The 12,561-nt window shown below is 42.7% G+C and overlaps 1 protein-coding gene across 1 annotated transcript in view; it reads right to left on the bottom strand.

Annotated features, from left to right (window-relative positions):
- The window catches only part of pcsk5a (proprotein convertase subtilisin/kexin type 5a), a gene marked incomplete at both ends in the record, with an annotated part of 120,863 nt that overhangs the window by 82,006 nt on the left and 26,296 nt on the right, over positions 1–12,561 (bottom strand). Inside the window, 7 exons of the mRNA XM_084325006.1 lie at positions 1,910–2,013; positions 3,554–3,638; positions 4,371–4,561; positions 5,149–5,251; positions 6,845–6,976; positions 8,081–8,217; positions 11,779–11,967. Of these exons, the coding sequence (XP_084181132.1) occupies positions 1,910–2,013; positions 3,554–3,638; positions 4,371–4,561; positions 5,149–5,251; positions 6,845–6,976; positions 8,081–8,217; positions 11,779–11,967 (941 nt within the window). The remainder of the gene's footprint in view (positions 1–1,909; positions 2,014–3,553; positions 3,639–4,370; positions 4,562–5,148; positions 5,252–6,844; positions 6,977–8,080; positions 8,218–11,778; positions 11,968–12,561) is intronic.

Below are 12,561 nucleotides of genomic sequence, written 5' to 3'. Positions count from 1 at the left end.
CAGACACAGACGCTCACAGTATGTCATGCAGACAGACACAGACGCTCACAGTATGTCATGCAGACAGACACAGACACTCACAGTATGTCATGCAGACAGACACAGACACTCACAGTATGTCATCATGCAGACACTCACTGTAGGAGCCGCATTTAAGTTTATTTTGTTTTGATTCATTCTGAACCTTTATTAATACATGTTTCTGTTTCAGTGAGTAGGGCGCTTTGCTCAGGTGAAGGGGGCGGGGCTAACGCTATAAGCCACAGGTAGGGCAGCAGGCAGCAGCAATACTGTCATTGACACGCAACGCAGTGTCAAATATAGATATAGGACAGACTTATTTGGATTTTGGCCACTACACTCACAGTATGTCATGCAGACAGACACAGACACTTTGGTGCAGGACACATAACAGTACATCACAATACAGGGAAAGGAACCAACAACACTATGAAAATCATTGCTGCCATTTCCGCAAATAATAATAATAACTTGGTTTTATATAGTGCCTTTCAAAAGACCCAAGGTCGTTTTACATTAAAACAATTTTTTTATAAAATAAATAAAAAGGACAGACAAAGCGGTAAATTAGGGGTTAAAGGCAGAGTTGAAGAGGTGCGTTTTGAGGAGTTTTTTAATGAGTCCAGAGTTGGGGTGTTGCAGAGTTTTGCGGGGAGGGAGTTCCAGAGGGTGGGAGCTGCCACACTGAAAGCTCTGTCCCCAAAGGTCCGCAGTCTGGTTCGGGGAATGGAGAGCTGACCAGTGTCTGTGGATCGCAGGGACCGTGACTGAGTGTAGGGGTGGAGGAGGTCAGTGAGGTACTGAGGTACTGAGGTGCCAGAGCGTGGAGGGATTTGTAAGTGAGCAGGAGGGGTTTGTAGGTGATAATGGACGATAATTCAATAATAAATCGTACTGTACTGGGATCATTATATGGTGAGAAATATTAAATATTGTGATATTGTTGTGCATAATTCTGTAATCTACATGAATGATAACAACCACATATTAACTCAAATTTCTCCCAAAATGGAAGTTTGGTATCACAATTTACATGATGCGGTTCTGTGCGATGAACAGCAATTGGTTTGTTTATATTGTGATTTTGCATTAGTGAACAGATATTGTGATATACAGTATGTCAATATCGGAAATAAAATCCCAGATTTCGTTCATATGGCCAAGCCTCGAAATGTCTGTAGATTAGATTAGATTAGATTAAAATGTATTGTCATCACACAGCACAAGTACAGTACAATGAAATGCTATGGGTTAAACTCACTCTCTCCCTTAAAAGATACATAGACACGTTGCAAAGCAGTGAGTTCACCTCTTGGTATAGAGGTCTGTGCTGTTGCCCGCGGTGCGGCAGACCACGGATTCGAAACTCCCTCGGGGCATCGAAGTTTAAGGTGACGATATGACAACCGATACACTTATACTGTGTTTCTCTGAAACCGTAGGCACCCCACGGGGCACGTAACGGGGCTACGGGGAGATGCATGAGAACAGAGAATGGAGCTTGGACTCTGGAAAAGAAGTGTTATGAAATAACCTACCTGAATGCACGTTGAGTTAACTTGGCTTATTGGAGCGAGTTATGATTTCCCCCTACCCCCCTGAATGAACTATGATTTCCCCGTACTTACCTGGAACCTCACATTGTACAGTAATTCCCCTGAAGAAAACCTAAGTTGTTGTTTATTCCCCTGAAGAGGACCTACGTTACCCCCCATTTCCAGCCCGTCTTGATTTATATAAATACTTTTATTGTGAATAAACAAGCCTGTTACACACAACGTGTCTCCTGAGTTTGCTTCGGTTCAGTCGCCACAGCAGGTATGCACAGACAGGATGTGGATAGATATAATAAGTATCGTGACCCCTGACCCCTGGGTCTTGGCCTCACCTGCACAAGTGGCACAGGCCTGGTGGCAGGGCTGGCAGGTGGTGTTCTGCTCGTCGTGGTAGAAGCCGGGCCCACAGGTCCGCTGGCAGCGGTTCCCCTGCAGACTGGATGAGGGGGGGGGGGGGGGGGGGGGGGGGGGGGGGGGGGGGCGTTGAGAGCATGTGGCACAGATTGTGCTTAATTTAGTAAATTTTTATAGTTTTACGTGTTTTTGATGTACCAACTGTTGGTGCATTTGATGTATATGACCGTCAGTCACTTATAGACATTGGATTGTTTTTATTATATATATGTATATTGACTTTACTTACTTTTTTACTGTACTTTTTTTTTTTTATTTACTTTCTTTTTACTGTAGCCTATGTAGCACACTCTCAGGGGCTCATACAGAAACAAGCATTTCATCATAAAGTATTCTGTATTTTGTTGTGACAATTTAAGGCATGAATACGGCAAACAGCTGCACTTATACACATCCAAGACAAAACAGGGGACAAGAGACATACATCATGACACTATTAGAGCACAAGAGACACGACACTGTTAGAACAGGATCCTTACATTGTTGATCTGTCAAGTCTAATAAATAAATTCGGTTGGTACAAAAAAAGTGCACTTTCGTCAAAAGTGTTGAAATCAAGGGGTCAAAAGGTGCATATTGGTGAACTGACCATTCCTTGTACTGTGGCCATTCACCAGTCGAATGGCCTCTGGAACTAAACCAAACTTCCTTCTGTTTGTTTTACAGGCAGGCTGTCTAAAGCGCTTTCCTGATGGCAGCAAGTCAAAACACACATGAAGGTGTGGAGTCACTAATTATCTTATGTGTTTTCTTGAGCACTTGAGCACTGTTAAACTGTACTAGGGATCTTTGTGTTTTGCCGATAATTTTTTAGCTACGGTTGACAACACCTTGCAGTTTGTTCTTGTCTCTTTGACAGAGGGATGTGAACCAACATACAAATGAAAAGGTTAGAACACTTTCAATAAAGGAAGAATAAAACGTTGCCAGTATTCTCTGGTCGACTCCAAAGGAGTTTAGTTTACGAAGACAGTACAGACGCTGATGAGCCTTTTTTATTATAACATATGTATTGTCGCTATATTTGAGTTTGTCATCAAATCACGTGACACCGCATGGATGAGTCATCACCTTTTGCGACCGCAGGCTCGGATTCCAACCCACAGCACGTCGCCACCACCACCACCACACACACACACACACACACACACACACACACACACACACACACACACACACACACACACACACACACACACACACACACACACACACAGTGAACCGACTCTACGCGCCATTGCGGAAACCTTCCCTGTATCCCTAAAATATGATGAATCCCATTAGAGAGTATTTCTCACTTCTGAGATGGCAAGTTGGGCGGACGGGAATCGATTCAAGTTTATTTCCCTTCTGCATTGTGTGTGTGTGCCAGGAGGAGTAGTCTCATTACTGTCATGTGGATATGGAGAATTATCGGAAGGTTTCTCACATTGTTATGATGGAGCGTTGGGCGCGCGCAGGGAGGGGGGGGGGGGGGGGGGGTATATTCTTCCGAGGCCGGAGGAGACGGAACAGTGTTTACCGAGCAGTTAATTCAAGCATCATCTGAGACTCTCGCTCACCTTGTGCCTGGTTTGCATTCCGTGCAGATGCTGGCGGAGGTGCACTTCAAGCAGTTTTCACTGCACTTTCTACACGTATTCTCATCTGTGGGGAAATCAGACAATACGAGCGGAGTACACACCAGCACGATTAATCACTTTCACACACACACACGCACACACACACACACACACACACACACACACACACACACACACACACACACACACACACACACAGACGTGCACACACACGTTTGACTGCAGTTGCGTAAACAGATTACTCATTAGGCATGCCCATATTCAGCTGTCTTCGAGCAGCAGCCTTCCAGAGATACAGTAGAGGTCCTTGAAGGAACAACTGAGAAAAGCTCTTTGGAATCTAATTAAATGTCTTTCATGATCACAAAGACATTTCCAACTAAACAAACGTGTCAAGTAAGGATGGGATGTAAGAATTGACATGGTTTGTGATTAGGACCATACTGGAGGTCAGGGTTAGTAATTAGAATCATAATGGAGGTCAAGGTTAGTGATTAGGGCCATAATGGAGTCCAGGGTTAGTGATTAGGACCAAAATGGAGGCCAATGTGAGTTATTAGGGCCATAATGGAGGCCAAGGTTAGTGATTAGGACCAAAATGGAGGCCAATGTGAGTTATTAGGGCCATAATGGAGTCCAGGGTTAGTGATTAGGACCAAAATGGAGGCCAATGTGAGTTATTAGGGCCATAATGGAGGCCAAGGTTAGTGATTAGGACCATAATGGAGGTCAATGTGAGTTATTAGGGCCATAATGGAGGTCAAGGTCATAGATTAGGATCATAATGGAGTCATACCATGGTCAAGGTAGTAGTTGTCCCCACAGCTAGCCGTGCAGCTATTGGTCCCCTCTGTCAGGTGGTTTCCGGGTCGACAGGAAGTGCACTGGTCACTACGACTACCAGTGCAGCGCTCACAGGTGGAGAAGCACCTCTTGCAACGCCGACGGTCCCCCCAGAACCCTGCTGGACACTCTGATACGCATGTCCTGTAGGGAAGATAGCCACAAATGTCACGGGATGATGAATATGTAGCACTTCTTCACTGCCAAATCACATCCTAAACTTTCATCTGCCAATATAGCAGTTACCGATCCAATCTGCTGCTTGTACTGAACAATATAAACAATATAAACTTTGTTCAAGGTCATTTGACAGAAATGTTGTTTCTCCATTGCGGAAATCTAAATAAATCTAAATGATGTACCAAAAATGCAGTAAATCAAGTCGCTTTGCTTTGATTTATGAGGAGTTATGCGTGGCTCTCTCAGTATCTGATTTTAGTAGTATTAAGTTCTGATATCAGACCAATATATCTCTGAAGTGTAGGGCACAGCGACGAGACCCTGGAGTAGCGCTTCCTTTCGTAGAGAGCCCAAAAGGAATACATGATTCGGCCTGAAGGGGTCACTAAACACAGCTTCAGATGTTAATGACATAGACTAAACACAGAACGTACGCTGGAATATTTCCACGGGAGCTGTGCCTATAACGGCAGCCGACGCTCCGGGATCAACATCATGTCCCACAGAGCGCCGAACAGCGCCGCTGTTGTTGCGTGTGTGAGGATTCTAACCTTGTGTTGTTCTTGAACTTGAGAAAGACGTGTAAACACATAACGCAGTGCTGCGGGCCTGGCCCCTCGCAGCCGTCGTCGCTGCACTCCGGGTTACACGGTCCTGGAAAGGGCAAACAGTAATAATAATAATAATAATAATAATAATAATAATAATAATAATAATAATAATAATAATAATAATAATAATAATAATAATAATAATAATAATAATAATAATAATAATAATAATAATAATAATAATAATAATTAAATAATAATAATAATAATAATAATAATAATAATAATAATAATAATAATAATAATAATAATAATAATAATAATAATAATAATAATAATAATAATAATAATAATAATAATAATAATAATACACTTTATTTGTATAGCACCTTTCATACAGAAACTGCAGCTCAAAGTGATTCACAACAGAAAAAAGACAGGCATAAAATGAGCACATAAAATGCAGACATATAAAATCACAGTTTTTCACACTAAGATCTAACATCCCAACAGGCCACCTTGTTTATGGTTTGATTCAGTTTTAAATAGACAATAAAAAAGAGTAAGATAAAATAAAACATCACTGCATTGTCATGGCAACGGCAACTAATAGAAGGGGTGAGTACGGGAGGGAGAACAGCGGGACTTCCTACTCAAGACAAGAAACTCTTTTAAAGAGACTAAACTCCACTAAAGGCCTTCAATTAGTAGTTGTCTTTTCCGTGGCTGTGATGAGGCAGGAGGTGATAATTGGGTGTCCAGGCCGCGTCTATTCTTTCCCCAATACATTTTCAGTTCCGCGTTCGCGTTCTGCGATCTGATTGGCCATTGCCGTTTCTGGTGCGATCTGATTGGCCACTGACGTTTCTGGTCATGTGACATGTGCGCCCAATCGCGTGACGCGCCCATTTCCGGCTCTAACAGCCTGCAAACTACCTAACGCCTAGTTTATCACTGGTTAAGCTTAGGCGACTCTTTCGAAGTTGGTTAAGGTTAGAGTTTGGAATCAGGGCTGGCGTTCTATCGCCCTGCTCTAAGACAAACTCTAACCTTAACCAACTTCGAAAGAGTGCCTAAGCTTAAACGGCGAAAGAACTTGCCGTCACACGATTGGCGCGACCAGAAACGTCAGTGGCCAATCAGAGCGCAGAAGGCGAACGTGGAACTGGAAATGTATTGGGGAAAGAATTCAGGCGTCCAGGCCATCAGGGAAAACCCCTCCCACCCACTATACACAGACTTGGCTGACAGAAGGAGCATGTTCAGTGCTAGGCTCACACTACCTAAATGCAGCACTGAACGGCACAGGAAGTCCTTCATTCCGACAGCCATCAGACTATACAATGCATCACTGTGCCTCACTGCATCACTGAGCACAGAGTGACAGTTACCATCTTCCTGGACTCTTACTTTTGAAACAGCACTGTGCAATATTACACCTACTGTAGTCTTCAGTATATTTTTACTGTATTTATTTACTGTATATTTTATTCCATTTTTATTCTATTTTATTCTATTCTTATTATTAGGCAATTTGTTTTGTTACTCTTATTCGTGACTTGTTCTGTCTAAATGTTTAATGTTGAGCGATTTGCAGTGTCAAATTTCCCTCTGGATAATAAAAGTATTTCTATTCTATTCTATGGCCTGGACTTGGGGAGCTGTTTAGCACTCGTGCCACGTGGCGGTGACTCACCGCTGTAGTCCTCTGTGAGGTCTCCTCCGCCGTCCATCGGCAGCTCTGCCGAGCGTGCCCGCTCGCGACGCATCGAGTACGGCTGCTCCAGGGTGCCGTGGAGCACGAGGGACCACTCCGTCAGTTCCCCTTCTGAAATAAAGAGGGAGAAGAATTATAATAATAATAATTTTTTTATAATTTATTTTTTATCCACTTTTTTTCTCCTTATTTTCTATTTTTCTCCAATCCCAATTTCGTATTTCCAATTCTTCCCTCCCCTGTCTTGAACGTTGCTAGACTATGCCTCCCACTGGTCGGCTGTAGTGAGGATAGAAGCCTTGCATCACGTGTCCCCTCCGGTACACGAGGAGGCAGCCTGTCGCATCTTTTCACCGCAGCAGCTCGAACTCTCAGTGGCGAGGAGTAACGTGTGGGAGGCTCACGCTGCCCCCGATACTTCCTGTTTCCGCCGCACCGGCGTCACCCAACCGACCTGTAGGAGTCGCTGTCCACAACGTCCAATCCCCACCCACCGGCTTTCCCACCCTCTAACACTGCCAATTGTGTTAGTATGACGACCGGACAAGCCGGTAGCAACGCAGAGAGCTGGGCTCTAACCCAGCATCTCCTGCGTTAGTGGCGAGCGCCTTGCCCACTGCGCCACTCAGCCACCCTATAACTTTATTTTTTATAGCACTTTTCATACAGAAATTGCAGTTCAAAGTGCTTCACAGCAGTAAAAAAAATACAGGCATAAGGGAGCATAAAAAAGATAGAGAGGTTGCAAGGTAAGGTAAATCACAGTGTTTCACATTAGGATCTAGCATCCCAATAGGCCTCTCTGTTTACGGTTTCATTTAGTAATTAAAATGATAAAATAGAATAGACAGAGTAAAAAAGTGTGGTTTTATTCGGTTTAAAAATAGGCGAAAAATTATAAAATAGAACAGACAGTAAAAAGTGTGATAAAATAGTTCAATAAAAATATACAATAACATTTACAACAGAGCATCGCTCATAACACTTAATAGAACAACAGAGCAGTGCATCGCTTTTAATACTTTGAGAGAGAGGGAAAGAGAGGGAGAGAGAGAGAGAGAGAGAGAGAGAGAGAGAGAGAGAGAGAGAGTATAACTTATTCTGAAGTATATAGGAACTACACACATCTCATGGGGTATGTATTTTAGCCAAAGTTTGGGGGGGGCGAGGTTTGATGTATTTTTAATGGTACAGAGAGAACAGGAGCAAGCAGACCTAGTTGAGTGTTGTCTCTCCTCTGAGAGGGCGTATCCTGGATCTCCAGACTCCAGTCCCCTGCCGCCTTCTCTCCCCAGCTGTGAGTCGTCATGAACTCCCACTTCTTGAAGCCTTCAGCGGAGCGGTCCAGAGGCCTGCGACAGCGACACACAGTCACACAGCTATGCTACTGCTGGGGATACGTGACGGCTACATGCGTATTCTGCAATGGCTGTAGGTAATACACAACTCTGGTACTGTATATAACTGGATATGTGCCGTCTGTGGCCGACAGTGGGTATAGGGAGGTGTAGTGGTTACGTCATTGCTGTTTCCCGCGTGGTCCACCCCTCTTGAAATTGCAATGTATTTCCAATGGACACATTTCTAAATCGTCTCGTTTAAAACAAATAAAGCATGAACATTGGCAACAGTGGGAGCGGTCAGGCAAGCGATACCGGAGTCTTAAGGCGAGCACAGAAAGACTCAGAAGAAGCTTCTATCCCCAGGCCATCAGGCTGCTCAACGAACAATAAACACTATGCAACAACCATCAAATGCACACAGCACACACACCCACACGCACACACTCACTTAAACAAACAACACACTGCAGCACCCACTCTCCACACTTTAGATCACACAAACACACTTTATATTGATTGATAAAGGATTTGCACTACAACTCGTACACCTACTGTAAATTGTACCTAAATTGCACCTCATCCCATTTCTGCCTTGCACTATATAGTATTGTATATTAGTACACTGCATAGTATATTGTATATTATATGGTAACTCAGTTACGTCTATTCTGCATCGAACATTGTACATATGTCTATACTGAACACTGTGACCTCATTTTTTTTTACTTCTAATTTACATGCTATACTATGTTATTTTATTTCATACTTATCTTGTCTTGCACAGTCTCTGGAGCGTAACAGTAAGAAGCATTTTGTATAAAAGTATTCTGTACTTATGACAACTATTAAAGAAACTTGAAACTTGAAACTTGAAAGGTGTACCTTTCTGTGTGTATTCATCCACAATCTATAGCTCAACATGAAACAATTAATCGTAAAGGTAGCAAAATAATAACGTTTATGTTTTCGTTCACTGAGGAACTACACTCACGTTGGCGCTGACGTCACCACAGCGTAGACTCCTGGCTCTATTAGGCGACAGCACTGAACGACAGGCGTTCTACTGGTAAGTGTAGTTCTTTTTAACGACAAATTAAACAACTTTATATAACTAACTTTATTTCAACCAAAAATGCTTAAACAATAATGTTAGTGATAGAAGGGAACTCATTTTGTGCAAAAATGGAAAGCTTGCCAATGTTCATCAGGCAGAATTATTACAATAGCCGATAATAAATTTTTCCAGTGATAAATCCCTATACGGGTGGGAAACTAAAGTGACGTCAGACTACACCTCCCTATATAACCCAGAAGGCTTGAATTCTCACTCCACCTTATGTGACATCATGCACCTAATTGGAGCCGTCGAGGAGTAGTTCATGTTTTTATTTGTACGAGAACAGCGCCCCCATGAGGCCAGATGACTCAGCGCTTCACAGTCCTCCTTGCTGCAGTAAGGGACATATATTTGTCAAGTTTGGTGGAAATGGGATCAGAAGATACACTCATTTGAGTATTGAACATTTGGCCTGATGGTGGCGCTAGAGGAAAGGTCACAGGGTCACCAGAATCAAGGAGCTTCTTCCTCTAGGGGTCATGAATGTGCACCACAAATTTGAAAATATTCGAAGAAAAGGTATTTGAGATACATGCATTAGGATTCATCCTCTAGGGTTAATAAATGTGCACTGGACATTTGAAAAGATTCAAATAAAAATATATTTGAATTATCGCATTCACAAGTAAGATAATATGAATGTTTGGCCTGATGCTGGCGCTAGAGGAAGGATCATGGGATCCCGAATCACTAAAATCAAGAGGCGTGTTCCTCTAGGGGTCATGTATGATCAAAAGATTAAAATAAAAGCTATTCCAGATATTGCGTTCACACAAAGGATCTGTGAATTTCAGGTGAAATCCATAATATCTCGTTCAAAGGCTTGTCATCCAGGTTTTTATCGCAAATGTATGTTTGCTGAAATGTACTTCTAATTTGTGGCTCATTTGCAGCAAAGAAAATAGTTTGCCAGAAAATATTGTCATGTCAATGTTTGCCAACTGTGGCATTTGGGAGGTTTGCCACCAAGTTAATCTGCATAAATATGTATGGGAATTTTTTTTGCTGCAATTTTGGAGCAATGCTGTAAATCTCTGCCAGTGTTTGGCAGGAGTGAACTTTTTGTGTAAGGGTGGTATCTGCGAGGACATGTACCTGGTTCCTAATGAAAACAAGTCCATTAAAAAAAAACATACTGGCCACTAGGTGATCTAGACTGAGCAGTGGTTCTCAAAGTGGGACCCGGGTACCCCCAGGGGTCCTTGAGGAGGTTACAGGGGGTCCCCAGCTAAATGAGTAATAGTTTAATTTCACTAATATTGTACTGTACAGGTTTTTTGTAGTTTGGTGCCGAGGTGTGTGGCAGCCTGTCTCTTATAACATAACTGTATTAAAATCGTGACCAAAAATATATATATAAAAAACATAAATAAATGTGTATACGTTTTGTATATAAAACTATGAAACTTTTGTAACCTTTTGTTTTTGCAAAATTATGTACTGAATTGTGTTTTTTGTTTGTTTTTTTGTAAATAATGTCATGTAAAAAGGGTAGGCAATTATAAGCCTCGGCTTCAGCCTACACCTTTTTGGTCATTTTCTTTCTTTTATACATTTTCTACTACTGTACATTGCTTTGTAAAAGAAGACCGAAATAAAATAAAAATAAAATCATTCATTCATTCACATCTACCAATGAGCATCTTCTCAGATGGAGGTCCCTGACCTATTACACGTCAATCTGGGGATTCCTTGACATGAAAGAATTTGAGAACCAATGATCTACAGCACAATGTATGACGTATATCATTAGGGTACCTTGTGTATTTACTTGTACTCTTACTCATAGTTTATATTCAGATTCAAATTCTTTATTGCCTATATTTATCGTAACATATAATATAACCGATAGGGCATACAGACCCTCATCTGCACCTTTCTACACTGTTTATGTTCCTCATATTTTTATATTCAGATCAAATTGTATTGCCTATATTTTATATGCCTATATTTATGTCTTTCTACTATTTCCCTGCCCATACCTGTACCTCCACTCCCCCCTCCCTCATACTGCTATGAGTATGACGTACAAATTTCCCCAAGGGGATCAATAAAGGAATATCTTATTTGATCTTATCTTATTTTATCTTATCTTATCTTGAAAGGGCTCTCTAATAAGCCAGCAGGGCTTATGCGGGCATAACGCTGCTCATTCCGCACATCAATTCGGAGAGGTATTTTCTCTGAATGGTAAATAAATGGTAAATGACTGCATTTATAGAGCAGCTTTTATCCGAAGCGCCTTACAATTTGTTCCTCACATTTTACCCATTCACTCACACATTCACACGCCGATGTCAGAGGCGACCATGTGAGGTGCCAACCTGCACATCGGGAGCAAATTAGGGGTTAAGTGTCTTGCTCAAGGACCGGGTATCGAACCGCGAACCTCGGTATTACCAGACGACTGCTCTACCTCCTGAGCCACTGTCGCCCCCCTGACACGGCGTTACCTGTTAGCGAGCAGCTGGGACGCGGTGCCGGAGGGGGAGGTGAGTGCGATGGAAAGGTCGCCGCGGTGCCCGTGGGTGATGGTGACGCGGACGATGACGTGCTCCACATAGACCACGTGCCGCAGGGGCTGAGCGGAGCAGCCCGTACTCCGGTACACAGAGCGCAGCACCGGGCCCGGACTGATGGGCCTGTAGCGGGGTGGAGGGAGAGAGGGGAGAGAGGGGAGGTAATGAAGAGAGGAGGCAGAGGAAACAGGAACATTAACCCTTTCACTACCACTCTACAGGTTAACCCTTTCACTACCACACTACAGAAGGTTAACCTTTCACTACCACACTACAGACGGTTAACCTTTCACTACCACACTACAGAAGGTTAACCTTTCACTACCACACTACAGAAGGTTAACCTTTCACTACCACACTACAGAATGTTAACCTTTCACTACCACACTACAGACGGTTAACCTTTCACTACCACACTACAGAAGGTTAACCCTTTCACTACCACACTACAGAAGGTTAACCCTTTCACTACCACACTACAGAAAGTTAACCTTTCACTACCACACTACAGACGGTTAACCTTTCACTACCACACTACAGATGGTTAACCTTTCACTACCACACTACATACGGTTAACCTTTCACTACCACACTACAGAAGGTTAACCTTTCACTACCACACTACAGAAGGTTAACCTTTCACTACCACACTACAGAAGGTTAACCTTTCACTACCACACTACAGAATGTTAACCTTTCACTACCACACTACAGAAG

This window comes from Notolepis coatsorum (genome assembly GCF_963971535.1).
Source record: "Notolepis coatsorum genome assembly, chromosome: 11".
In the NCBI taxonomy this organism is placed as follows: domain Eukaryota; kingdom Metazoa; phylum Chordata; class Actinopteri; order Aulopiformes; family Paralepididae; genus Notolepis; species Notolepis coatsorum.
Note: the sequence above shows the minus strand (reverse complement) of the source record. Positions and strands in the feature narration are given on the sequence as shown.